Below are 26130 nucleotides of genomic sequence, written 5' to 3'. Positions count from 1 at the left end.
TTGGCCTTTGCAGCTGATTTCCCCTGCATGGACTGGTATATTGCACACACCACCACCTCTTCCCCCAGCCTCGTCAATTTCCACCCCCGCAACGCCCCCCCCCACCAACCCTGGGGGGGGTGTGGTTGCAGAGTGCACACGATGAAAAATAATTGTTGGAACGAAACAGAAAGCATGTTGCCAACAATTCTGGAACTCCTGTAAGAAGCCCATACAGACCTTTTTCTCCAGTTTGAAAGAATTAAACCACTAGTGGTGGGTCTGAGCTCTCAAACTTTATATCACCAGCAAATGGTTGAGGGGAAGCTGTACAGCTGAAGGAGTTGGGAAACTGTTCCCCGTACAGCCTCAAAACTCTCAGGGGAATAAAGGGTTTTCCAAAGTCAGAAACACAGCTGCGATGTCTGATGATCACAACTTTAACCCAGTCACCTTTTTATCAATGAATCCTACACTGCAGATGGAGACCATTCTGACCATTTGAGCCTGCACTGACCACAATCCTACCCAGGCCCCACCCCCACAACCCCCTATATTTACCCTAGCTAGTCCCCCTGTCGCTAAAGGGCAATGTAGCATGGCCAGTCAACCTAACCCGCACGTGCTTGGACTGTGGGAAGAAACCAGAGCACCAGGAGGTAACCCACGCAGACACGGGGAGAATGTGCAAACTCCACACAGACGGTGACCCAAGCCAGGAATTGCACCTGGGTCCATGGCGTCGTGAGGCAGCAGTGCTAACCACTGTGCCACCGCGCTGCCCCAAACCAAAACAAATTTGAATCTGGTAACTGTCGACCCCAAGGGAGAGTTAAGGAGATAGATGGAGCAGTAATAGGTCTCCGAGAAAAGGAGAGTAGGGAAGATGGGACAGATCAATCCCCAACTTTAAAAAGAATTCGCAAGAACATGCGCTTCTTACTTCCAGTGCAGCAAGCCTAGGAAAACTGTATTGGTTCAGCAAGAAATGAACAGGATGAGATGCTGTCAGAATCATGTCCATGCTTTGAAAGTACCAAGCCCAGACTCAAATGGCACAGCGATAGAACAAAATACCTAAAAAGCCTCCTTTCACAAAGATTGTTTGGTTGCTGCCCGGGAACAGGACAAACACCACAGTGCTGGTAAAAAGATTTACTGGAACCTGTTTCAAAGTTTCCCTGGTAATTCCCTGCACTTGAGGTGAATGGGATCAAAGGTTATGGGGAGAAAGCAGGATTAGCCTATTGAGTTGGACGATCAACTATGATCGTGATGAATGGCAGAGCAGGTTCAAAGGGCCAAATGGCCTCCTCCTGCTCCCATCTTCTGTTTCTATTCGCCTGCAGAGCAATTGGGTCACCAGTGTAGTGATGGTCAGGGTTGTTCCTAAGGGGAATAATCCTTTTGGGAAATGACTTGGTAGAGTACCAGATATGTAAATACAGTCCACGTAGATTAGGGATACAAAAGAGAATCAGAAAAATGCTACTCGGCTGCAGAGAACTTAAGTCCCTACTGAGAGCAAGAGAGCCAGTAAGGATCAGGGAAATGGAAGAAAAGTCAGAGGACTCTCCAGAGGCAAAAAGAGGACTTTCCGAGGTAGAAGAATAGAGCCCTTAAAGTTAAAGGAGCACAGTTAGGCTAGGCCTGCCAAAGTGAAAAAGAGTAGAGGGCTGAACCAAAGGTCTGGTTAACAGCCTCCTCCTTTCAGGGTTTAAGTTGGGACAGGGTAGCTTCCCAAACCAGTGGACTGAGGGATGCACTTCACCCAAAGAGCCACGTGACATAGCAGCAGGAGCTGGCCAGCCATCTGTGGAAAGTACTGTCCCAAAGGTAATAGGGCAGACAAGGGACAAACCCATTCTCAAAGTAACGTTTAAAGGGGAAGTCAGTATCCCTTGAGGCGAACTGCACTCGTGACAGCCACAAGCAGCACAAGTGCAGCTGACACAGGATTAGCCACAAAACCATTACGGTTTCAGGTTCAGAACTTAAATCCACTTGAACCCAGCAGTTCAATGTCCATTGGAAAGTTGCTGGGGGTAGGGAGAAAGTGAAATGACCCCTGGCACCTCACAGGGGCTTTAAAATGGTACATCCCTCACCGTCTCCCTACAAATAAAAACCATCACCAGAGCCAAAATTACTGGATGTGATTCAGCAGCCGTGAAAGGGGTAAGAGTTTTACAGATAACCCAACAAAACAATCAGTGCTATTTACATATTGTAAATTCTGAAACACTCCTTCCAGCATTGTGAAGCCAGAGTCCTCCCTTGGAACCAACATGGAGTTTGAACTTTTATCACACTCACTGAGAATCAGATATCAGTTACAATTTCCAAAACTTTGTGTACCGACATTAATAAACATTCACCAGATAACATGTACTTATGAATTTTAAAAGGAAGGGCGATAGGGAGAAACAGTACCATTACCGTGTGTGTGAATGTCTGAATGTGTAAGAAGAAGAGAATGTGTACTTTTACTTTGCTTTGCAAAGAAGCCATGTAGAAAGCAAGTCATCACAGATTCCACTTTCTTTCTCGTGCAGTGGAGGCTTGTCGTGTTCCAGTGTATTATGACTTTGTTAACGCTTTCACACTTTTAACATAGACTATTAAAATAGGTGGCACAATGGTTAGCGCTGTTGCCTCACAGTGCCAAGGACCCTGGCTTGGGTCATTTGTCTCTGGAGTTTGCACGTTCTCCTAGTGTCTGCATGTGATTGCTCTGGTTTCTTCCCACAGCCCAAAGATGTGGGGTTAGGTCGATTGGCCATGCTAAATTGCCCCTTGGTGTCCCGGGATGCATAGGTTAGAGGGATTAGTGGGGTAAATATGTAGGGTTATGGAGATAGAGCCTGGGTGGGATTGTGGTCGGTGCAGACTTGATGGGCTGAATAGCCTCTTTCTGCACTGTAAGGCTTCTAGTAACTGCTGCATATCATGTGACCTCTGGCATTTTGAGTTCCAGACTGGTCAGTATCTCAAGCAAATACCTAAATAAATCTGGACTTCCACTCTCATCCTGTGAATTTGCATATCCCTTTGTTTCAACAAAAGCACTAGAGCATTCTTTCTGTTTCCGTATGGACAACAAGGGAAACATCGAAACTCAATGTGTGTTAGACAAATGTGAATGGACTCCATTGGTTTTGCATTGTACTATGTTGCTTCTACATCTAAAGTAGGCTTGGTGAATTTCAAAGTGTTAAACATCAGTGCAGGATTTTTGGAAAAAGGATATTAAACTAGTACCAGTCACGTGATGAGGAAGCCACCTTGTTGCCTACTTTTAAAAATTGAGTTCTGTTAGAAATCCATTGAACTAGCTGCAAGTCATCTAAGCAATCAAGATAATAACAATACCTCGAAAGTGGGATCTGGGATGACTTTTTCTACATTCACTGCTTCATACACAGACTTTCATACATCGTAATCAGATATTGCTACAGTTTTACCGTTGCGTTCCCTCCAACTTATTACAACTCTGAGTTCACCTGAGAATAAACTTCCTGGAAACTCCAATGCGAGGGCCGGAATTTACTGCCACCCGAGGCTCATAAGATCATGCCCGAGGCCAACAGAGAATGTCATTCTGCGAGCCTTGCCCGTCCCAATTTCGAGGCAGACATGCCGGTAAAGTCAGGGCCAAGAAGTCGTGTGTGTGTGTGCCTGTCTGTGCCTGTCTGTCTCAGGCAACTACAAAGGTTCACACAGATGTTGTCCCTGACACTTCTTGTTAATGCTTGTATTTTGCATTTAGGTTCTGGTTTGTGAAGCTTGTGGTATTGGCTGGAATATGTGCAGGAGCTTTCTTTATACCTGACCAGGACACCTTTCACAAAGGTAATTTTTTTTTTTTACAACGAGACCAGCTGACTATTTCATATTGCTGTTTGGAGATTTCAACATAATTTCTGTCAGATTCAAGTAATACAATTTATGTGTTTCTAGTTTATTTCAGTAACGTACCTTGGGAGTACAGTGGGTTCATTTATCCTTAAACGTCTCTTGGAGACATAGCTTAGGAACTGATAATTGCCAATTTTTATTTTCGACAAACCAGACATAAAATGGCCTATCCCTTTTTCAAAAACTCAGCTGAAATTTTAACATGACCTAGAATGCAATACACTAAAAAAAATCCTAAATCGGTTACCTCATAAACATTAATTGCCGGCTGAGAAATGCCATGAAAGAGAAGTCCACCTTTGGAATGAATAGTAAGGCTGTTTCTTGGCCAGATTTGGACTGATGCCCATTCTGCTGTTTGTTCTGCAGGAGTAATAGCGTTTATCTGCAACATGTCCTGCTTCTGACCTTGAGTTGCAAAGGCTGCAGGAGTTTTATCTTGCCGTTGACAACTTTGTTCCTCCAACCATATCTATGTTCAGAGGTTTCTGTACACAGTGGGGAGGTGGAAAGGATAGTCGGTCAGACTTTGATGCTGCCAAACTGATTGATTTTTTTTTTTTGCTTAATCTGAATTCCACCAGTTAAGGCAAGAAATTGTGCAAATCTGGCTCCGAGACTTTGTTTAATTATTAGAGGTGTTGGTGGACTTTTAATCCAGTTATCTGTCACTTTCTTACCTGGATAATGCCCTTTTTTTTTGTGATATGGTGTTGTTAAAGTTTGTTTATTAGTGTCGCAAGTAGGCTTGCGTTAACACTGTAATGAAGTTACTGTGATGGTCCCCTTGTCACCACACTCCCCAGTGTCAGCCCGTCCAACATAATCCTCCCCTTCTCTCTCATCAATTTTAAGCATCTCAGCTACTACCTTTCTCAATGACTTTGGTTTTCCTTGATAAGGACAGATACGAGGTATTAATTCGGTGTCTCAGGCCTGCCCCCCCCATCCCTGTCTCCATGTGTAAATCCCTATAATTCAACTGCAGTCCTCTTTATCACCTCTTCACTCTCTTATAGTAAACTTCTCTGTTATCTGCCAGTCTCTTCTCGCACTCTCTCTTTGCTACTCTTATTTGATTTTTCAATTAATGCTGCACTTTGTGTTAAGTCTGATTCTCAATTGTAATGTCCATCTGACATCTGTGATGTGCACCCTTTTTCTGTGCTTCATCTTGTTCTCCATCTCTTTCATCGTACCTTTTTTCCCCCTTATGGGAATGTACCTTAACTGTAGCTGAACAATCTCCTTCTTAATGATGTCCATTGTTTTATAGTTTTATCTGCCATCCTGTGATTTCAATTCATCTGGACCAGATGCGTTCTTTGCTTGATGCCACACTCAGTCAAATGCTGGGGCAGGCACTCCCACGTTACCTCAAAATGATTTCTTCTGCCTCTTTCCCACTAGTTGGTGACCTAACGCTAAACATCTACTCAGTTCCAAATTGGAATTCTGTTGCAGAACCATAATTTTTGGGTGGGGAAGGGTTAATCATTCAGGAAGGCCAACATTCCACTACTTTTGAACCATACATCTGTTGTTTTGGATGCCGAGGTGGAAAATGTCTTGAAAACAATGCCGGAACTGTGAGTGAAGGATAATAAGCACGCTACTAATGGGTTTGCTAACTGCAGCTCTTTGTAAGGAAGCGGAATAAAGTTATTAAAAGTTAAAAGACTGACTCCGATGCAGCCTCATCACAAAGGGGTTTTCTCTCAGCAACAGCAGGGTTTTGGGATTGAGTAAGTTTGCACTTATTGAGGATGTTTTGTTTCACTGGTTCCAATCCAATAGACTACCCACTAGCCTTGATGGCAACCTTCTGGAATAATAATAAGGTTAAGGTTTCTGAAATGAATGGAGAGCTCTTGAAGTAACAAAGGAGCAAGAGCCAGTTAGTTGGGCAGCGTCCACCATTTACAGGAGTCTCTTGGTGCTCTGCGCTGTATTTCAGCTGTGCTGGTGACTTCAGTTCATTGATTTTGAAGGACAGTAAGTGCTTTGTACTTGCATTTTCCATGTGATCGTCTGCAAAGTAAGACATTGTATCGGAGTTGTGAGAATCTTGTCCTTATCTGTGGATGGTATTTTTTTTAAAAGATAAAAGTTTGTTACTTTTTTTCCCCAAAACCGTCCCACTGTGCATTTTATCACATTCTGTTAACTTTGCAGTTTCAAAGTTGCTTTTGACTCCTCATCTGAAACCTGCCAGCAAACTTTCCAAAAGCAAAGCCAAAACTGTATATGGTGTGTTAAAACTCTCCAAATGGCTGCCACAAGAGAAATATGTAAAAAAAAACAAATTACTGCAACTGCTGGAATCTAAAACCAAAAGAGAGAATGCTGGAAAATTTCAGCAAAGCTTTGACAAAGGGTCATCTGGACTCGACGTCACCTCTTTTCTCTCCTTACAGATATTGCCAGACGTGCTGAGAAATAGGTAATATTCCGCAACAGAAATAGTACAAAGTGTTTAGACTGTGAGGTGAATGTCAAACTTCATCTTACTGCCATTATCTCTGGAGAGGAGCTACTTCTTCTTTCGTGCGTATAGATTGTTGCTTCACATTACCCAGTGAACAATTCTCCCTGAGATAATGTCGACTACTTTTGTATTGGCTCAGATCATAGAACCTTACAGTGCTGAAGTAGGCCATTTGGCCCATTAAATCAGTACTGACCACAATCCCACCAACCTATTCCCATAACCCCATGCATATAGAACATTACAGCGCAGTACAGGCCCTTTGGCCCTCAATGTTGCACTGACTGGTGGAACCAATCCTAGCTAATCCCCCTGACACTAAAGGACAATTTAGCACAGCCAATCCACCTAAGCTGCACATCTTTGGACTGTGGGAGGAAACTGGAGCATCTGGAGGAAACCCATGCAGACATGGGGAGAATGTGCAAACTCCACACAGACAGTGACCCAAGCCGGGAATTGAACCTGGCTGTCAGGCAGCTGTGCCAATCACTGTGCTACAGTGGCAGAGGGACAACAGGATTAGGTCATTCAGCCTAATTAATTTTGGTAGGACAAACTTGAATGCAGATTACAGGGTCAATGGCAAGGTTCTGAGGAATGTGGAGGAACAGAGATCTTGAGGTTCATATCCATAGATCTCTGAAGGTTGCCACTCAAGTGGAAATAACTGTGAAGAAGGCTTATAGTGTGTTAGTGTTTATTAACAGAGGTTTTGAGTTTAAGAGCTGTGGGGTTATGCTGCAACTATACCGGACCTTGGTGAGACCACATTTGGAATATTGTGTTCAGTTCTGGTCACCTCACTATGAGAAGGATGTGGAAGCATTGGAGAGTGTGCAGAGGAGATTTACCAAGATGCTGCCTGGTTTGGAGGGTAGGTCTTATGAGGAAAGGATGAGGGAGCTGGGGTTTTTCTCTTTAGAGCGGAGGAGAATGAGAGGCGACTTAAATAGAAGTTTATAAGATGATGAGGGGGATAGGTAGTCTCTGTATGTCCACTCTATTTCCTCAGGTGGATGTAGCTGTTATTAACTATAAGGTTCATGGTTGGAGATATAGATTCTTTACTCAGTGGTTGGGGTGTGGAATGCACTGCCTGCTGTGATAGTGGAGTCGTACACTTCCGGAACTTTCAAGCGGTTATTGGATAGGCACATGGAGCACACCAGAACGATAGGGAGTGGGATGGCTTGATCTTGGATTCAGACATAGCTTGGCACAACATCGAGGGCTGAAGGGCCTGTACTGTGCTGTACTATTCTATGTTCTATGTAGCCCTTTGAACCTGTCTCTCAAAGGTGAGGTATTTTACAGATGTGAGCATGCTGATGTTTTCAAGATATGTATATTGGATATATGTTCCTTATCTTAAGTTGAAGTTTTTTTTTTATATCTGATGAATTGGATAGCTGTATTGCAGCAATCTGTTCTATCACTTTACTGTTAGTTCATAAACCCTGAATTACATTGACTCTAAGGTGGGATTTTCCAGCCCTTCCCACTGATGGGATCTTCCAGTCCCACCGAGATCAACCCCCACTACGTGTCTCCCGGCTGCGAGGCGGACAATCCATGAAAATTGCCATTGACTTCTGTGGGACTAGAAGATCCCATCAGCAGCTAATGGTAAAACTCCCTCACCATGAGGAAGCTCTCTGCTGTGGGCCTGGAAAATTCCAGTCTGCCATCACCTTGACTTTAAAATTCCATCCATCCTTTCAGATCTCCCCATGGCCTTGCCTTCGACTTGAGCTGTCAGCTAAGCCTCAGTTTTCGCACACCTGTCTCTGAGCAAGAAGGTTGTGGGTTCAAGTCCCAACCCAGAGACTTGAAGATGAAAATCTGGACTGTCACCCCAGTGCAGTGCTATGAGAGTGTAGTCTTTTGGATAGAACATAAAACATTACAGCGCAGTACAGACCCTTTGGCCCTCGATGTTGTGCCGACCTTTGAAACCAATCTAAAGCCCATCAACCTACAGTATACCAATGTCATCCATGTGTTTATCCAAAGACCATTTTAAATGCCCTTAATGTTGGCGAGTCTACTACTGTTGCAGGCAGGGCATTCTACGCTCTTATTACTCTCTGAGTAAAGAATCTACCACTGACATCTGTCCTATATCTATCACCCATCAATTTAAAGCTATGTCCCCTCGTGCTAGCCATATGTTAAACTGTGTCTCCTCTCAGTTGGAAGCAAGAATTCCGTGGCACTGTTTCCACTGAACGGTGGAGTTATCCAGGGAATCCAGGCCAGTAAAAATACTTATTCCTCACAGAACAGCAAAACAGATAATCTGGTCATTATACTGCTACGCGTGGGAGCTTGAATAAAAATTGTCTGCAGAGTTTTCTGCACTAAACCAGTGACTGTGCTTCAAAAGTATTTCATTGACTGAAAAGTGTCTTAGGACATCCTTAGATTGTGAAAGGCATCATGAAAACGCAGAGTGTGCGCTCCTAGTTTGGTAACCGCCTCCAAGCCTAAAACCTTTTCAAATCTCTGCACTCTTCCAATTCTGGTTTCTTGTGTATTTCCGATTTTTGCTCCACTTTAGATGGCTGTGCTTTCAGTTGTCTGGGTCTCGAGCTCTGGAAATCCCTGCCTCTACCTCTCCACCTCTACCTTGCCTTCTTTCAGAGTCTCTTTTAAAACCATCGTCTTCCTGTCCTTTTGTGGGTCAAGGTCAAATTTTATTTGATTTGATAATGTTACTATGATACTGCAGGATGTTTTATTACATTAACAAAGCCATAAAAATGTAAATTGACATTTGTGTGTTCAATGAAATGCAATGGAAACAAATACCTAAAGATTCAGGCATTTCAGAGCAGTGAAATAACCTTTAGTTCTAATGAAGTATCACTTGTTTGGATGTAGTGTAATGATTTATAACCACTGTGGATATATTAGTGGAAGTGATAAATCTTAAAACCTCAATAGTACAAAGCTAATTTTGTTCACGAATGAACACTGCCTAAATGTGCTCAAAATAACATAAAGAATTTGCATTTTATCTGGAGCCTTTTACCATTCGGGACGCTCCAAGGTGCTTCACAGTTGCTTTATTATGTTCGACACGTGCTCACTGTTGTAATGTAGGGAAATACTCCACCTACTCTACGATGGCCTAGTGGTATTATTACTTGACTATTAATCTAGAAACTTAGCTAATATTCTGGGAACCCGGATTCGAATCCCGCCACAGCAAATGGTGAGACTTGAATTCACTAAAAAAAAATCTGGAGTTAAGAATCTATGGACCATGAAAGCATTGTTGATTGTCGGGAAAGAACCTATCTGGTTCATTAATGACCTTTTAGGGAAGAAAATTTGGTCCTTACCTGGTGTGGTCTACTTGTGACGCCAGAGCCACAGCAATGTGGTTGACTCTAAACTGCGCTCCGAGGGCAAACCAGGGATGGGCAGTAAATGCACGGCCAACGCCCGTGTCCCATGAATGAAAAAAAATTCAGCTTATACACAGTAAGATCCCATAAATATCAATTGGATCTGTGACTAATTAAAACGTCTGGTTTAGATGAGGGATAAGTGTTGACCAGGCGTCCCTTACGTCTCTTTGAATAATGTTGCAAGATCTTTTACCCTCACCAGAGAGGGCAGGCATGACCACTTTATGTCTTAATTATCTCTGGCAACAGATGTACAAATATATGAATTAGGCATAGCACCTTGGCTCCTCAAGCCTGCTTCACCATTCAACAAGATTACAGCTGATCTGATTGTAACCTCAACTCCATGTTCCTTCCTGTCCCCAGTAACCTTTCACCCCTTGTCTATCAAAAATCCATCTGGCTCTGCCTTAAAAATATTCAAAGACGCTGCTTCCACTGCCTTTTCAGCATGGGCGTCCCAAAAACTGACTACCCTCTGAGAAAAAAAAAGTCTCATTTCTATCTTAAATGGGCAACCCTTTATTTTTAAACAGTTCTAGATTCTCCAACTAGAGGAAGCCTCCTCTCCATATCTATCCTGCCAAGACCTCTCAGGATCTTGTATGTTTCAATTAAGTTACCTCTTACTCTTCTAAACTCCAGCAAATACAAGCCTAGCCTGTCCAACCTTTCCTCATAAGACAACCTGCCCATTCCAAATATTAGTCTAGTAAAGTTTCTCTGAACTGCTTCCAATGCATTTACACCCTTCTTTAAATAAGGAGAACAATACTATACACACTTCTCTGGATGTGGCCTCATTACTGCCTTGCATAACAGTAGCACAATCTCCCTTCTTTTGTATTTGATTGCCCTCATAATAAATGATAACATTCTGTTATATTTCTGAATTACTCATTGAACCTTCATACTAATTCCTGGACAATTCAAAGCTGCCTGGATTTAAGCTGTGGAGATGCCGGCATTGGACTGTGGTAAACACAGTAAAAAGTCTCACAACTAATATCTTACTAATATCTGAGATTTCTTATTTGATTTAAGCTGGCATTAATGTGACATACTAGCAGCAATATAAAATAATAAATGATGACTGTTTCCATGAAAATGATGCGTGATTATACGTCAATAAACTGTCATAACTTTGCAGCCAAGGGTTTGATTTTGATTTGATTTATTATTGTCACATGTATCAACATACAGTGAAAAGTATTGTTTCTTGCATGCTATACAGACAAAGCATACCATTCATTGAGAAGAAAAGGAGAGACTGCAGAATATAGTGTTACAATCATAGCTAGGGTGTAGAGAAAGATCGACTTAATGCAAGATAAGTCCATTCAAAAGTCTGACAGCAGCAGGGAAGAAGCTGTTCTTGAGTCGGTTGGTACGTGACCCCGAACTTGTGTATCTTTTTCCTGACGGACGAAGGTGGAAGGGAGAATGTCCGGGATGCATGGGGTCTTTAATTTGCTGAGGCAATGGGAAGTGTAGACAGAGTCAATGGATGGGAGGCTGGTTTGAAGAACACATTTGAATGTATAGGACAGGGAAAGTGCAATATCCTGGAATTCTGGAATTCGTCCAAATGTAACTTTACTTACTGCTGGGGGAGTTTTCCTAGGGGCCTCCATCTGGTGCCATTTATTGAGCTGAACCCAGCTAATACAATGACTCGCAAAAAACAGTATGCAGTTAAAGACATTCTTTAATTGATCAAAACGCATTAGGAGAGAGACAGCTGGAGGATTCCAACTTCTCTCTGATGTTACAGTACGTGTGTAAAACCTTTTTTTTTGAAGGTTCACTTCTCCCACCCAACTTGTCATCCAAACTGGATGATCTAATTATATTAGCACACATTGTTTACCTTGGCTAATAGCATTCTACCTTCTAGCAGAATTAGGAGTTCATTGGTCAACTGGACCCAGAAGTATCACCCACCTCCCCACCACCCCCTGCGGTGGGTTCAAGGGTTGTACTCACCACCTGCAAACCATGCAAACGGACAAGGAGTCACTTCACCCTACCTGCTAGCTACTCCTTTATCAGCAAAATCCGAATACATTTATTCACTGCAAACTCAAGCTAAATGCGTCTATTCATTTTAAAACATTGGTAGTTTGCAGCCTCAGGCTCCCTTACTGATAATGGTGAATATATTCTGTATCTTATTGTTTCCAAAGAATGTGGTTTATCTAGATTTGCTCGTTTCCCATTACGCTTTGGGGCAGACTGCATTTGGCCAAAGCTCACAAAGGCATTTGAAAATACATTTTAGACCTACAATACTTATTAAAAATTCTCTGCCAATATATGTGACTATGCAGACAATACCTTCACATGATACATATGAGGCACTTTGTGATTACTTGTGGTGTGTGTGTGTGTGTGTGTGTGTGTGTGTGTGTGTGTGTATATATATAAGGCACATTGTGATCCCTATTCTAAATTAGTTTACTTTCTTTTAAAAGTCTTCAAAATCCCAGGGGTTTCTGTACCCCATTCTACACTGATTATTTTTGTAGTGAATTGAATTAGAAAATGTAGATAACTAAGCGCCTTCAAGTCTGGAATGTTCTGGAAAATTTATTTTCCTGCTGTAACAAAACTGAAAAGAAGAAGGGGTCTACGTTCTAATCTGAGGCACACAACTGTTCCATTATCCAATACCTTGGATTCTTGGAGTTGGCAGCAGTCTAGCGAGGGACCGTTTGCTCCTTCTAAGAATGAATAGATTGAAGCTGAATATTACATTGGACCAGATGTTGCTGCCAAAATAACAGTGGTGCTTGTGGCACCTTCAGTTATCATTGCATAACTGTTACAGAAACCTTTAGCACGGTTAAATGCCAATATCCAGAAGTGTCCGCCAAGGTGCACAGCTCTGCTCTTAGCTTTGCACAAAGTTCATCAGGGGCGATTCTCCCAAAAGAATTCCAGGTGTCGAATTTGTGTTAAAAACTGAAATAAATCCCGCTTTTTTTTTTCAGCAGGAGTTTCAAAATGAATCTCCCGCTCTGCGCACTGCGGACTGCCTTAGTGTGAATCCTGATGAAAATCTGTGGGCCGGTTTTATCCCTGTTGGAGAGGCTGGCAGCACAGCGCTGAGCGAGCCACCGTGGGTGCACCAGTCTGTGAGCACACAGATCGGTGCATGTGCAGCTGCCTCTGCCTGGCAGCCTCCCAGTTGCTGGCCAGCTTGATCGCAGGCTGGGCAGCCTCTTCACGGCCCAATTTGCCGATCCCTCGAACATGTCCATAGTGCTGAACACCCCTCCCACCCTCACTCACCCAGATGCCCAGCCCCAGTCGTTGGCCTCCCTCCCCTCTGTCAGTCAGACCTAATGCAGAGTGGCAATGGGATGCCCCACCCTCTTGGCACTGCCTGATGGGCAGTACCAAGGTGTCCCCTGGGCATTGACACTTTGCCCCTTGTGTAATGCCAGGGGGGCCAGGCTGGCAATGCCCAGGGGGCAACCCCCATTTCCTCCCCCCCCCCCCCCCCCCCACCAACCACCCTGGTGCCTGACCCTCAGGGTGTCTCGATTGCCTCTTCTCCCAACATCGCACCCCCCCCCCCTGCCCGCCCCCTTTCACTCCAGCAGGGTTGGGCTGATAGCCCCCTGCAAGTGGGGAGCTACAGCTGGAGTGAAATACTCCTGGATATGGGGGGAGGTGGGGGGGATAGTACAGAGTCGGGAGATTTCAGCTCCGGGCCTGCTAATTGTATTAAAAACAGATACAAATGCTCATTTGAATAACTTATTCAGCTCTGCGTCAGTTTCCTGCGTGGAGCTGACGGGAGATGCGCTCAGCCTGGGTGCCTGGCACAGATTGGCCGCTGCTGGTGTCTCCCGGTGTGCTGCACTGAAAAAAAGCAGCACACAGCACCATCTTGTCAACCTTGCAACGAATCCATTTAATGGTCTGGAGTTCTGCATTTACACAATAGATTGAACCAAATCCGCAATTGTAAGTTAAGTCTTGCCATTCAAAATGTTCTGTTTTAACAATGTAATAATATTTAATTACTGTCAAACAACCTCCTCAGGTCCTGAAAATTAGCTATTGATGATGGAGTTTAATTCTTCCAAATACCAAATAGTACATTTGGATACTTTTTCTTCTTAAAAAAAAATCTTAAATTTTAAAATAGCCTTTCCTTTGCCTTTTTTTTTCTTCAGCATGGTTGTACATTGGTGCAGCTGGAGCCTTTCTCTTCATCCTGATTCAGCTCATTCTACTGGTGGAGTTTGCTCACAAATGGAACAAAAATTGGTGAGTTACCTCCCTTGAAATGAGAGTTTTTGGACTGGTGACCGGTTGGTTTGTGGTCGGGCAGAATGATCAATTAGAAGCAAAAACAGAGAAACTGCTGGAAAATCTCAGCAGGTCTGACTGCATCTGTGGAGAAAGAACAGAGCCAACGTTTTTGAGTCTGGATGACCTTTCATCAGGGCCAGTATTTTGCATTAATCATTTACAAGTTTGTTCTTTTTTGTTCGCTCTGGATTGTTTAGGGAGCATGAGAAAATGATTTTTCTTTCCACAGCCCAATCTTCGTTTTATCACAGAGTTAGTTTCTGGGACTGGGATCCGTTGCTGATTGCAAAACTTTGGGGCTGTTATCTACAGTCCTGAGAACTCCTTTTCAATGTATTTTGTGCTCAGAATGTGAATGTTGCTGTTGACCTTTTTGTTGACATAATGATTCTGATGGTATGGAGCCCGATGTGAGCACCATCTTAACATTCTCAAAACAATACAGTGAAAACACACCATTTTAATCATCATGTTCTCATTGCTTTTTATCAACTTGACAAAGCAAATTGCCAATCCTTAAATAACTGGCTGTATTGAGGATCAAACTTCCTGCAGGTTGTGAATACTTTGGGTGGATTTAAAGGACATGTAGCTTCTTTGCACTGCTGGTGAATGTCTACTGTGGTTATGAAGTTAGATTCATTATAGTTTCCATTATTAATTGTGTTTGGGTGATATTGTGCATAAAAGTAACCTTGCACTTACTGAAAAGGTGTGTCCCACATTTTTATGCTCCAAGCAACTCCAGTAGGAGAGAGCAAGCTATTATTCATAGAATATAGAATTCCTACAGTACAGAAGGGGGCCATCTGAGCCTGCACTGACAACAATCCCACCCAAGCCCTATCCCCATAATCCCACGTATTTACCCAGCTAATCCCCCTGACACTAAGGGCAATGTAGCATGGCCAATCAACCCAAGGCTGGAAATGAACCTGGATCCCTGGCGCTGTGAGGCAGTAGTGCTAACCACTGTGACGCCTTATTATTGAAGAAGGATAAGCCAAAAATAGGAAACTACCTGATTTTAGGCAAAAATATTCACATCCGCACTTACACACACTTGCATGCACACTTATGCACTCACACTTACACTTGTGTGCGCACACACTCTTCAATTCTTCTTTTCCATACATCCTGTAGATCAATTGATCTCAAGGACCGGGGACAATGGAGTTGTTTCAACTTTTAAAACAGTTGCCGCAGGAAAATCCAAGGCAAGGCTACGTACTTAGTATCAGTTTCAGAATGTATCCTGACATTAGTGCCTTCTTTACAATGAGTACAATGCATATCTTGGTGGGTCCCATCCATTCAGTAAAGTTGGCACGTGGCTTTGTGCAGTACTTTCACGTGGGCTGACTTCCAGTGCCGGGCATGTCGGTCGAAGGAAGTGGGCGGTGTGGAGGATACGTTTCTCTGCGGGTCTGAACAGGATGCTTGAAGTGATCTGAGAGCTGCTTCATGGACTGTCTCTACAACAACTCTGCAACCAGCTGTGTGTAATTGGTACCGGCTGGCTCTTTTGATCTCGTATGATAGACTGGCAAAGAGTATAATTGTGTTTTTAATTGAAATAGAAGTAGAGTTATTTTTATTTCTGACACCTTAAGTTACGGTGCTCTCATTAGGAAAGGTTGCCCAATCAGTGTGGCGTTCTCATAAATGTTTACAGTTCTGGGCACTGTTATCTCATGTCTGATATAGCATGCAGGCTTTTCCTGCCCGCCAGTTAAATGATAGCTAACCAGTTTCCTGTTTTGTGTGTCTTACTAATAGGTGGGCTGGAACGTCAACCAATAAATGCTGGTATGCGGCCTTGGCCCTGGTTACACTCATTCTTTACTCAGTGGCTGTTGGCGCCGTGGCGCTAATGGTGATATTTTACACCGACCCTGATGGGTGTACGCTGAACAAGATTTTACTGGGTGTCAACACAAGCCTCTGCTTCATAGTCTCCATGGTGGCGATTACACCCTATGTTCAAAAATGTGAGTTCATAACTTTGAATCCTGACTCTAAAACTAGCACTTGTTTTCATTTGTCTCAGTAGCTGCTCTGCACGGGAAGAGTCATCTCCAGTTTCAGCCGGACATTGCTATTTCAGCTGGTGGATGACTGCACTTGTCACCCTTCTCACTGAGTGGTGTTTGGAGGAGGCAGCAATGGCTTTGTGTAGGGAACCAGTTAAACTAGTCTGGCTGCTGCTCCTGGCATTGACCTCCCCATTAATGGTAGTGTTTGGTGCCCGCCTCCCAGTTCTTTTTATCACTAAATTTCCATTACTTTTCCTGTTCCACAATTGCACTGTGGCTAGGCATTCCCACACCAAACAAAGCCACGTGACTCCAGTGTTTACCTTTATAAAAAGCTTCTGCATTCACCGCATTGAGTTACAAGGCTACGATTACGTGATCAGGCTGTGACTGAAGTGGGGCATGGTTTGGTACTTTCCCAAGCAGAAAGAACTTGAGTGTTACTGTTTGGAAGCTGCAGAGGAGCTGTTTGAAACACTGTGAAAGGCAGTCCAGTTCCCCAAAACAGGAACGAGCCTTGTACACCATGTGCACTGTTCAGAAGAAATCCAATCTGACTGAAAATGGAATTAGGTCATGCGGAAGTTTTTAAAAGAAAAATGTCAGTGTCTGAAGTAAAAACCAACGGATGAAGCCACGTAGTCCTGTGCCGAGTGTTGGTGAGGTTAAGTGTGCACTCTCACCCACATAAAGCATTCCCTTGTTACCAAGGGGCTAGCAATCTTTCTATTAACATTATGCTTTGCTTCAACACACTTGCCTGCTGCCCTTGAGGCAGAGAACTTGATGTTCTGCCACTCTAGCCAGAGACTAAATGATACAACATTACAGTTTTAAAACCAACAGCCCTTCTGTGTGTCTCGGTTGGCACTCACTGCATTTTTAAATTTTATTAATTATTGTCACAAGTAGGCTTACATTAACACTGTGAAAATCCCCTAGTCGCCACGTTCCGGCGCCTGTTTGGGTACACTGAGGGAGGATTTAGAATGAGGGATAATGCACCTAACCAGCATGTCTTTTGGACTGTGGGAGGAAACCGGAGCACCCGGAGGAAACTTGCGCAGGCACAGGGAGAATAGGGATCCAAACCAGGAATCGAACCCAGGTCCCTGGCACTGTGAGGCAGCAGTGTTAACCACTGTGCCAACATGTCACAGTGAGTTTGTATCTTGTGTGTGTAACATGCCAATTTAAAAATACTGTTGATGCCATGGGTCTTCAGTGTCTTTTGTACAAGTCTGAAAGTGAAGTTCATTATTAAAAGTGATGTTTTTATGTGTCATATTCCCGTTTAAGATCACTTAAGGATATATAACAGGAAAACATCTCATCAAACCAGTCTCAATAACTTTAAAAAGGATTGCCAATTTTTAAGATTGCAACTTCTCCCACTCACCTCTCCGAAGAGATTGACTTTTGGCTTGAAAATGGTTCCAGAGTGTGCTATGATTTCTCCAATTGACTGCAAACTCTGACAGTGCATGTATATAAAAAAAATTGTTGCACTGTCACACCCCTTGTCAACCAGATCTTAATCTGATGTGTCCAAATGTTCTGGACAATAGCACCTGTGGCCCATTTGTATTAATTTTATCTCTGTGTAGTCCAAAGCTTCACTGCTAGAATGAACTGAGTGTTGGAGGAGGAATTGAGGGTGGCTGGGGGATTGTCCATGACTTGAGTAGAATTTTTAGCACTCACTTTCTTAAGAGTCGGCACATAATGCGCACCCGCTGACTCTCCGAAGTGAACTGCTATTTAATGCTCAATTGAGTGTTGATTGGCAGTGTGCTGGACTTCCATTTGCCTTTGGAAGGAAGTCCAACCTTGGAGACCTACCTGTCGATCAACCTGATTGGTCAACAGTTCTCCAGCACTTCCAGGCACGGTGCTACAGTGGCCAGAAGAGGTACTGCAGCACCCTGTCTGGAACAAAATTGCCTGTCCCTTATCAAGCAAGGTCCTAGGAATGGGAGTGTAGGGAATGCCCTCAAGGTTCAGGAAGGGGATGATTACAGAGATGGGGAGGGGTAGGTGGGGTAAGAGGCCTGGAAGGACCAGAGCTGCCAGGTCCCAAGGGGAGGGTGCTCCAAATCTAAATGGGCCTTCAGATTGAGTTGTTACCCCACCCACTCACCCCAGAAAATAGTTTTCCCTGTTTTCTACTTGTTTCTGCTCCTGCCAACTTGGCAGGAAATGCCCATTAAGTGGCCACTTAAAAGCCCTAAAAAGTGACAAGGCAGCCAAGACCCTGCCTGCTCAACCAATAAATTGCATCTGAGTTGGAACTTGTAGGATCCTGGGGGAATCCCATCCATGCAATGTTATGTGCCATCTATGAGTCATCTAATCTTAAGTGGCTTGTAATGATCAGGAGTGATTTGGCTCCCCTCTACTCAATCTCCTCAGCTGCTCACAATAAAAGGTTTAAGCTTCTTTTTCACAAGGATATGCCTTTTCCAACTTGGAACGTATTCGACTATTTAAGCTCTGAGCTTTAAAAAGCCAATCAACTATTTTTCTTTTGTTAAAGAAAAATCAAAGTTATTAACCATTAAACCCAAGGGAAATAAACAATACATACAAATGGGGAGCAGGAGTCTGCTCTGCCATTCAATAAGATCATGGCTGATCTGACTGCAGTCTCAACCCCTCATTCCTGCCTAACCTTCATCACCTTGTAGCCCCTCGTTAATCGAGAGCTCATCTTGCTCTGCCTTAGAGATATTCAAAGCCTCCCTTCCTCAAAAGGTGGTGGGAGCAGAGTTCCAGAGACTCTCTATCCTTCTGTGTTTAAAAGAATTCTCTCATGTCTGCCTTAAATGAGTGGACCCTTGTTTTCTTTTTTAAGCAGTGACCCCCTAAACCTAGATTCTTGCAAAAAAGGAAATATCCCCTCCACATCTGCCCTGTCAACACCTTTTAAAAGTTTCGAACAAGCCACCTCTTACTCATAACTCGTGATGTGGCGATCTCGGCGTTGGTCTAGGTTAGGCAAAGTAAAAAATGTCTCAACACCAGATTAAAGTCCAACAGGTTTATTTGGAATCGCGAGCTTTCGGAGGATTGCTCCTTTATCAGGTGAGAGGAGCAGTACTCCAGAAGCTCATACTTCCCAATAAACCTGTTGGACTTTAACCTGGTGTTGTGAGACTTCTTACGCTTCTAAATTCCAGTGAATACAAGCCTAACTCCTTCAGCTTTTCCTCATAAGACAACCCATCCATTCCTGGTATTAGTCAAGTAAACCTTCTTTCATCTGCTCTTAATACATGCACATCATTCCTATAAATAAGACAAATACTGCACTTAATACTCCAGATGTGGTCTCACCAGTACCCTGTACAATTGAAGCATAACCTCCCCATTTAGTATTCTATCCTCTCACAATAAGTGATAATATTCTGTTAAGTTTCCCAATTACCAATGCCCTTTAGGGAAGGAAATCTGCCGTCCTTACCTGGTCTGGCCTGCATGTGACTCCAGAGCCACAGCAATGTGGTTGACTCCCAAATGCCCTCTGAAATGACCTAACAAGTCACTCGGTTTCAAGGGCAAATAGAGATGGGCAGTAAGTGCTGGCCAGCCAGCGACAGTCATGACCCAAGAATGAATTTTAAAAAATTGCCTTTGGAACCGGGTAATGTATTTATGGGAGAGAACAAGAGAGCTCAGGCTTCCCCTTCTGCTTTATTACTAATCTCTTTCCAGTCAGTTGAAGTTGAAAAATCATCCCTTTGGAAAGAAAGGGGAGATGCCTCATGACAAACTGAAAATTATATTTTAAAAATTTTACAGATGCATTTCCTAGTTACGTTGAGGCACAGTCGTTAGTTTCCTTTTTTAAAAAAAAATCCATTCAGAAGCTTATAAAATAGTCCTATTACTGTCATTGCACACAGAACCAGCTTAATTTTTGGAGCCTCCTCAAAGGCCTGTGATGGTTTCCAATTAGTGGAAACTCCAGATGGTGGTGGTGAAGTCACCCTGGGACCTTGGCCAGTTTTGTGGGCGGGATGTTTTCTTTAAAGCTAGCACAAACTGCAATTGCTTGGAATGTAGTTTAACGTTCTGCAGTCTTCTGGCAGAGGAGGACACTGGGACAGGAAGTCAGCAGCACTGAGAGGAGAGGGCCGGAGGAGGAGGAGGACGCTGAGACAGACAGTGTTACTGATGACATAGCTTCAGGAAGAAAGAGAGGCTCTGGATTGAGGCCACTTGACAGGGGTGAAACCAGGATTAGGCAGGGGAAGAAGCAAAGCCTGTTGCACTGGGAGGGGTATGCTGACGCCTGCCATCATGGTTTTGCTCAGGCTAGGGTAGAGTAAAGGATGAGAGTAGCCAATGAGGTTAAAGCGAGATGCAGTTTTTTTTCAAAGCCATTTTGGTCTTTTGGCTAAAATGAAGCATCAGATCAAGCCTGGGGTGGGCTGCAATGCCTCATCCTGTCAGCTTGGATCTTGTTTCCCCCTCATATGGGGATCGTGAATTGGATATAATTTTAATTGGCTTTTTTGGTTGGAATAAAAGTACGGAAAGGTACCAATATAAATAAATAAAGCAATTTTTAGAACAAGTGACCTGACAATTACCGGTTAACCTTTTTTTATCCAAACAGATTTCAGAGCAGATTTAGATTTCTGCTACTGAGATAGTATCTATTACTGACTTCTGCTTTGTGAAATTTAGTGAGAAATTAGCTCAAAGTTACAATTATAATTAAGTAAATAAAGTAGAGATGCAGGGCCAGGAGATGTGTTAAAGCTGCATGATATGGGAGCTGGTGGATCCCATTGTGGCTCCTAGTGACCTACTTCTGTAGCAAGTATTGGTTGCTTGAGGAACTGAGGCTCAGAGTAGATGAGTGGGAATCTGAGTTGCAGTCACTGTGACACATCAGGGAGAGGGAGAATTACCTGGACACTGTCACACCCCTTAGACGTTTACGAGAATGATCCCAGGAATGAAAGTCATGACGTATGAGGAACATTTGAGGACTCTGGGTCTGTACTTGATGGAGTTTAGAAGGGTGATGGGGGAATCTCATTGAAACCTAAAGCATGGATGTTAGGGAACTTGGGGAAATAAATGGTGATGTTTTGGGGAGTGTACATATAACAGAGAAGGAGGTGCTCAAAGTCTTAAAGCATTCAAGGTAGATAAATCCCCAGAGCTGACGAAGTGTATCCCAGGACGTTGTGTGAGGCTAGGGATGAAATTGCGGGTCCCCTAGCAGAGATATTTGAATCATTGGCAGCCATTGATGAGGTCCCTGAATACTGGAGGGTGGCAAACGTTATGCCTTTGTTTAAGAAGGACTGCAGGGAAAATCTTGGGAACTACACGCTGGTGAGTCTAACATCTATAATAGGTAAGTTGTTAGAAGGTTTTCTTAGAGACAGAATCTATAGACATTTAGAGAGGCAAGGACTGATTAGGGACAATCAGCAAGGCTTTGTCAATGGAAAATCGTGTCTCATGAATTTGATTTTTTTTTGAAGGGATAGCTAAGAAGGTAGGTGAGGGTAATGCAGTTGACGTATACATGGCTTTAGCAAGTCCTTTGACAAGGTACCACATAGGTTGCGGCATAAAGTTAAATCTCACGGGACCCAGGGTGAGGTAACCAGTTGGACATAAAATTGGCTTGATGACAGAAGGTGGTTGTAGAAGGCTGTTTTTCAAACTGGAGGCCTGTGAACAGCGGTGTGCCTCATGGATCAGTGCTGGGTCCCCAGTTATCTGTCATTTATATTAATGATTTGGGTGAGAATTTAGGAGGCATGGTTAGCAAGTTTGCAGATGACACCAAGATTAGTGAAAAGTTTGCTGTAACCTTCAGTGAAGAAGGTTATCTAGGATTGCAACGGAATCTTGATCAATTGGGCCAGTGGGCCCTTGAATGGCAGATGGAGTTTAATTTAGATAAATGTGAGGTGATCGAAACAGGGCAGGATTTACTCAGTTAATGGTAGGGCATTGGGTAGAATTATAGAACAAAGAGATCAAGGGTTACAGGTTCATAGTTCCTTGAAAATGGAGTCACAGGTGGACATCTTGATGAAGAAGACACTGGCATATTTGGTTTCATTTGGTCAGAACATTGAATACAGGAGTTGGGGTGTCTTGTTGAAGTTGTACAATACATTGGTAAGGCTGCATTTGAAATACTGTGTACAGTCTGTCACCCTATTATAGAAAGGATATTATTAAAATAGAAAGAGTGCAAAAAAGATTTACTAGGATACTCCAGAGATTTGATGGTTTGAGTTATAAGAAGATGCTGAATAAACTGGAATATCTTTCCCTGGAGCATAGGAGGTTTAGGTGTGATCTTTATAGAGGTCTATAAAATAATGAGAGGCACAGATCAGTTAGATAGTCAATATCTTTTTCCAAAAGTAATGGAGCCTAAAACTAAAGGACATAAGTTTAAGGTGAGAGGGGAGAGATACGAAAGGGTCCAGCGAGGCAATTCTTTCACACAGGGTGGTGAGTGTCTGGAACAAGTTGCCAGAGGCAAATACAATTTTGACTTTTTAAAAAGGCATTTGGACAGCTACATGGGTAAGATGAGCATAGAGGGATGTGGGCCAAATGTGGGCAGTTGGGACTATCTTACTGGTAAAAACTGGGTGACATGGCCAAGTTGGGTCAAAGGGCCTGTTTCCATGCTGTAAACTTCCTATGATTCTACAAGAATATTGAAAGGCCTGGATAGAGTGGACGTGGAGAGGATGTTTCCATTAGTCAGAGAGACTGGGATCCAAGGGCGTAGCCTTAGAGTAAAGGGACGACCCTTTAGAACTAAGCAGAGGAGGAAGTTCTTCAGCCAGAGGGTGGAATTCATTGCCACAAAAGGCTGTGGAGGCCTAGTCATTGAGTGCATTTGAGACAGAGATAGATGGGCTCTTGATTGATGAGGGGATCAAAGATTAAGGGGAAATGGGGTTGAAAAACATATCAGCCATGATTGAACGTTGGCGCAGAGTCAATGGGCTGAATAGCCTAATTCTGCACCTATATCTTATGGTCTTCTAACGCCAATGAGCAGAATCTCCAGGCCTTTGTGTCTAAAGCCTTATGCTTGCAGACTGATTCATTCTCCCACTCCCATGATTCTCAATTGTAGACTCTTTTGATGCATTTCTTAGGGTGGAATCTTCAGTAACCCCCTCCCCAACCAACGGGATCTTCTGGCCCTGCGTCTGCCATGATAGGGCCCTTGGTCTATCCCTTCCCAATATGTGAAGCGGTTTTCCAGTTGCTTTTTTCGGCTTTCCATAAAATTAGCTGAAATTGGAAAGTGGCAGCATTTATACTGTCTTCCTGCATACTTTGTTCATCTTTTTCATTAGAGCTTGGCATTGACTGGCCAGAGTAGTCAGATGTTAAGGTTTCCCCACATGTACAGCATTTTCGCCATGTTGTTTGGATGTGTGGGTGAAGTTAGATCAGGGAAGGGGAACTGGATTTGTTTGTGTTGTGTCTCTCAGTAATGGGCCATTCGAACTCTAGTCCTAAAACACTTGTGACCATTGAGCAATTGGCATTCTGATCCCCAGAGCAGCTCAGTCTTCCAATTCAATAACTCAAGTTATATGCCAATGAATGAATTGTGTGAGTTTTTGTAGAGTCCCCATTGAAACCCGAAGCGGATCACAAAGGACGACCCTTCTTTGTAGAATTCTGCTCTATGTAACCCTTTGGGCTGAAGGCGGGACCTTGGTGATTATTCACCAAGCCGCAGCAAGCTGGCGTGATGTTTACCAAGGGTAAGGAAAGGAGGCAAACTCTGAATGCCATCTCCGGATAACACGGATTGAATCCTGTCGGCACTGACACTGGCCACCGTTTGAAGTTAATTAAAGGGAGGATATTATTTCCTTGCTCGGGGTATTTCACGCTTTTGCCAGAATAAAAGCAAACATTAGTTATTTGCCGTGTACAATTTCCTAAAGTGACTTGCTGCTTGCTTTCTATCCTAGATCAGCCTAACTCAGGCCTCCTACAGTCAGGGGTAATCAGCTGTTATGTGATGTATCTTACCTTCTCTGCACTGGCCAATGCACCTCCGGAATACGGTAAGTACATATTTCAGAAAGAAAAAGCCAAATACTTAATGCATGCTTTTTGTCATAAGTTACAGGGTGGATATGGCAAAGTTGTTTTGTGGGAGAATCTAGAACTATGGAGTCACTGTTCAAAAATAAGGGGTCATCCAGTTAAGATGGAGATGGGGAGAAATGTTTTCACTCGGGGGTTCACGAGTCTTTGGAACTCTCTTCCTGAAAAGACAGTGCAAGCAGGGTCTTTGAATATTTTAAGTGGTGGATAGATTCTTGGTAAGCAAGGGGGTTAAAATTTATTAGTGTCACAAGTAGTTCGTTAACCTTGCAATGAAGTTATTGTGAAAATCCCCTAGTTGCCACACCAGTGCCTGTTCAGGTACACTGAGGGAGAATTTAGCATGGCCAATGCACCTAACCTGTACGTCTTTCGGTCTGTGGGAAGAAACCGGAGCACCTGGAGGAAACCCACGCAGATATGGGGAGAACGTGCTGATTCCACACAGACAGTGATGAATCAAACCTGGATCTCTGGTGCTGAGAGTCAGCAGTGCTAACCACTGTGCCACTCTCATTATCTGGGGTAAATGGGATGCAGATTTGAAGTTGCTGTCGATCAGCCATGATCTTACTAAATAGCGGGGGAGGCTCAAGGGGCAGAGTGACCTACTCCTGCTTTTTGTTCGTACAGTTATTTAAAGAATAGAATTATCATGTCTCTCTCGGTTTAGTGGAACTCACTGCTGTTAATTTCTCTTCAGTTATGAAGGGGCAAGTGAACACCACAATATGTGCTCCTCAGCTACTGGGAGGTGGTCTTCAGACGGATGAGAAGCTTGTTTCTGTGCTGGGAGCTATTATCATGTACGGCTGTGTGCTGTATGCGTGGTAGGTTGACTTTTTTCGCGTTGCTGCTCAGGACAGATAAGGCAATATTCTGGATGTGGTTATGGAGATCAGACTTTTAGATCGGCACTTATCTCAAACCTCACCCTTGTGGGGAGTGAGAAAAGCCCTCACGCCCAAGACTGCAATCTTGCTTTCAGCATAGTCTAATTATGGAACGTCAGCAGCTGAAGTAGAGGCAACATGCTGAAACTACGGAAAGTAAATGCAGGCAAGGGCTAGCTCTCATCCATCATGTCGGAAGTGAATGCAAATGTTGCTATGTAATTTGGAAGTTGTTAAAGTTTGTGACTGTGCAGCCGGTTTCAGGTCATTCCGGGTTGAATGTAACAAGCTGATGAGTGAGGTGAGCACTTCCAGATACTGATGCCAACTGATGTCGTAATCGCTGAAAGTGAATTATAAACACCATTACGCCATCACTTGGAATCCTGACTCATTCTTCTCTGCCAGATTTCTTCTTTACATTCAAATCAAAAATTATGGAAGAATTGAGGTCAGAATAGAATATAAACTCTGAAAGTGACCATTTAAAAAAGGGTCGAGAGGTTTCATATGCGTTGATTAATTTTTAACAGTGCAAACTGACATTTATTTGATAATGTTCTGTGAAGTGGCTCGTGGAGGCTTGTTCCGACACGGGGTGGGGGAAAGGTCGCTGTAGTGTTTACTGAGGCACGATCCAAGCTGTGTTGGTGAGGGGTATGAGGAGGGCCCTTTCTGCCCAATTATCTGTCAGGTTGCAAATCAGCAACCCACTTCAAAGCAGGGTCAACTTGGGGCCAGATTGTGGTCATTTTTCAGGCTGTTAATTAGGATGTGAGTGGGCTGTTCTAGGCTGCTCTAAAAATACATTGGAACTAAAAGGTCAAGTGGGAACTACATAGGGTGTGAGATGTACCAGATGTATAGCAGCCCCTGGAGGAGGTGGGTTATGTAAAACATTTCAGTGACAGAAACAACACAAAGGGTGCAGAAGAGGTTTA

General features: G+C 43.5%; 1 protein-coding gene across 1 annotated transcript in view; it reads left to right on the top strand.

Annotated features, from left to right (window-relative positions):
* Positions 1-26130, top strand: part of serinc5 (serine incorporator 5) — an 86194-nt gene that overhangs the window by 48261 nt on the left and 11803 nt on the right. Inside the window, exons 4-8 of the mRNA XM_080189351.1 lie at positions 3749-3831; positions 13992-14085; positions 15910-16121; positions 24158-24253; positions 25000-25126. Of these exons, the coding sequence (XP_080045477.1) occupies positions 3749-3831; positions 13992-14085; positions 15910-16121; positions 24158-24253; positions 25000-25126 (612 nt within the window). The remainder of the gene's footprint in view (positions 1-3748; positions 3832-13991; positions 14086-15909; positions 16122-24157; positions 24254-24999; positions 25127-26130) is intronic.

This window comes from Carcharhinus amblyrhynchos, chromosome 5, assembly GCF_965287045.1.
Source record: "Carcharhinus amblyrhynchos chromosome 5, sCarAmb.v2.hapA, whole genome shotgun sequence".
Lineage (NCBI taxonomy): Eukaryota > Metazoa > Chordata > Chondrichthyes > Carcharhiniformes > Carcharhinidae > Carcharhinus > Carcharhinus amblyrhynchos.
Note: the sequence above shows the minus strand (reverse complement) of the source record. Positions and strands in the feature narration are given on the sequence as shown.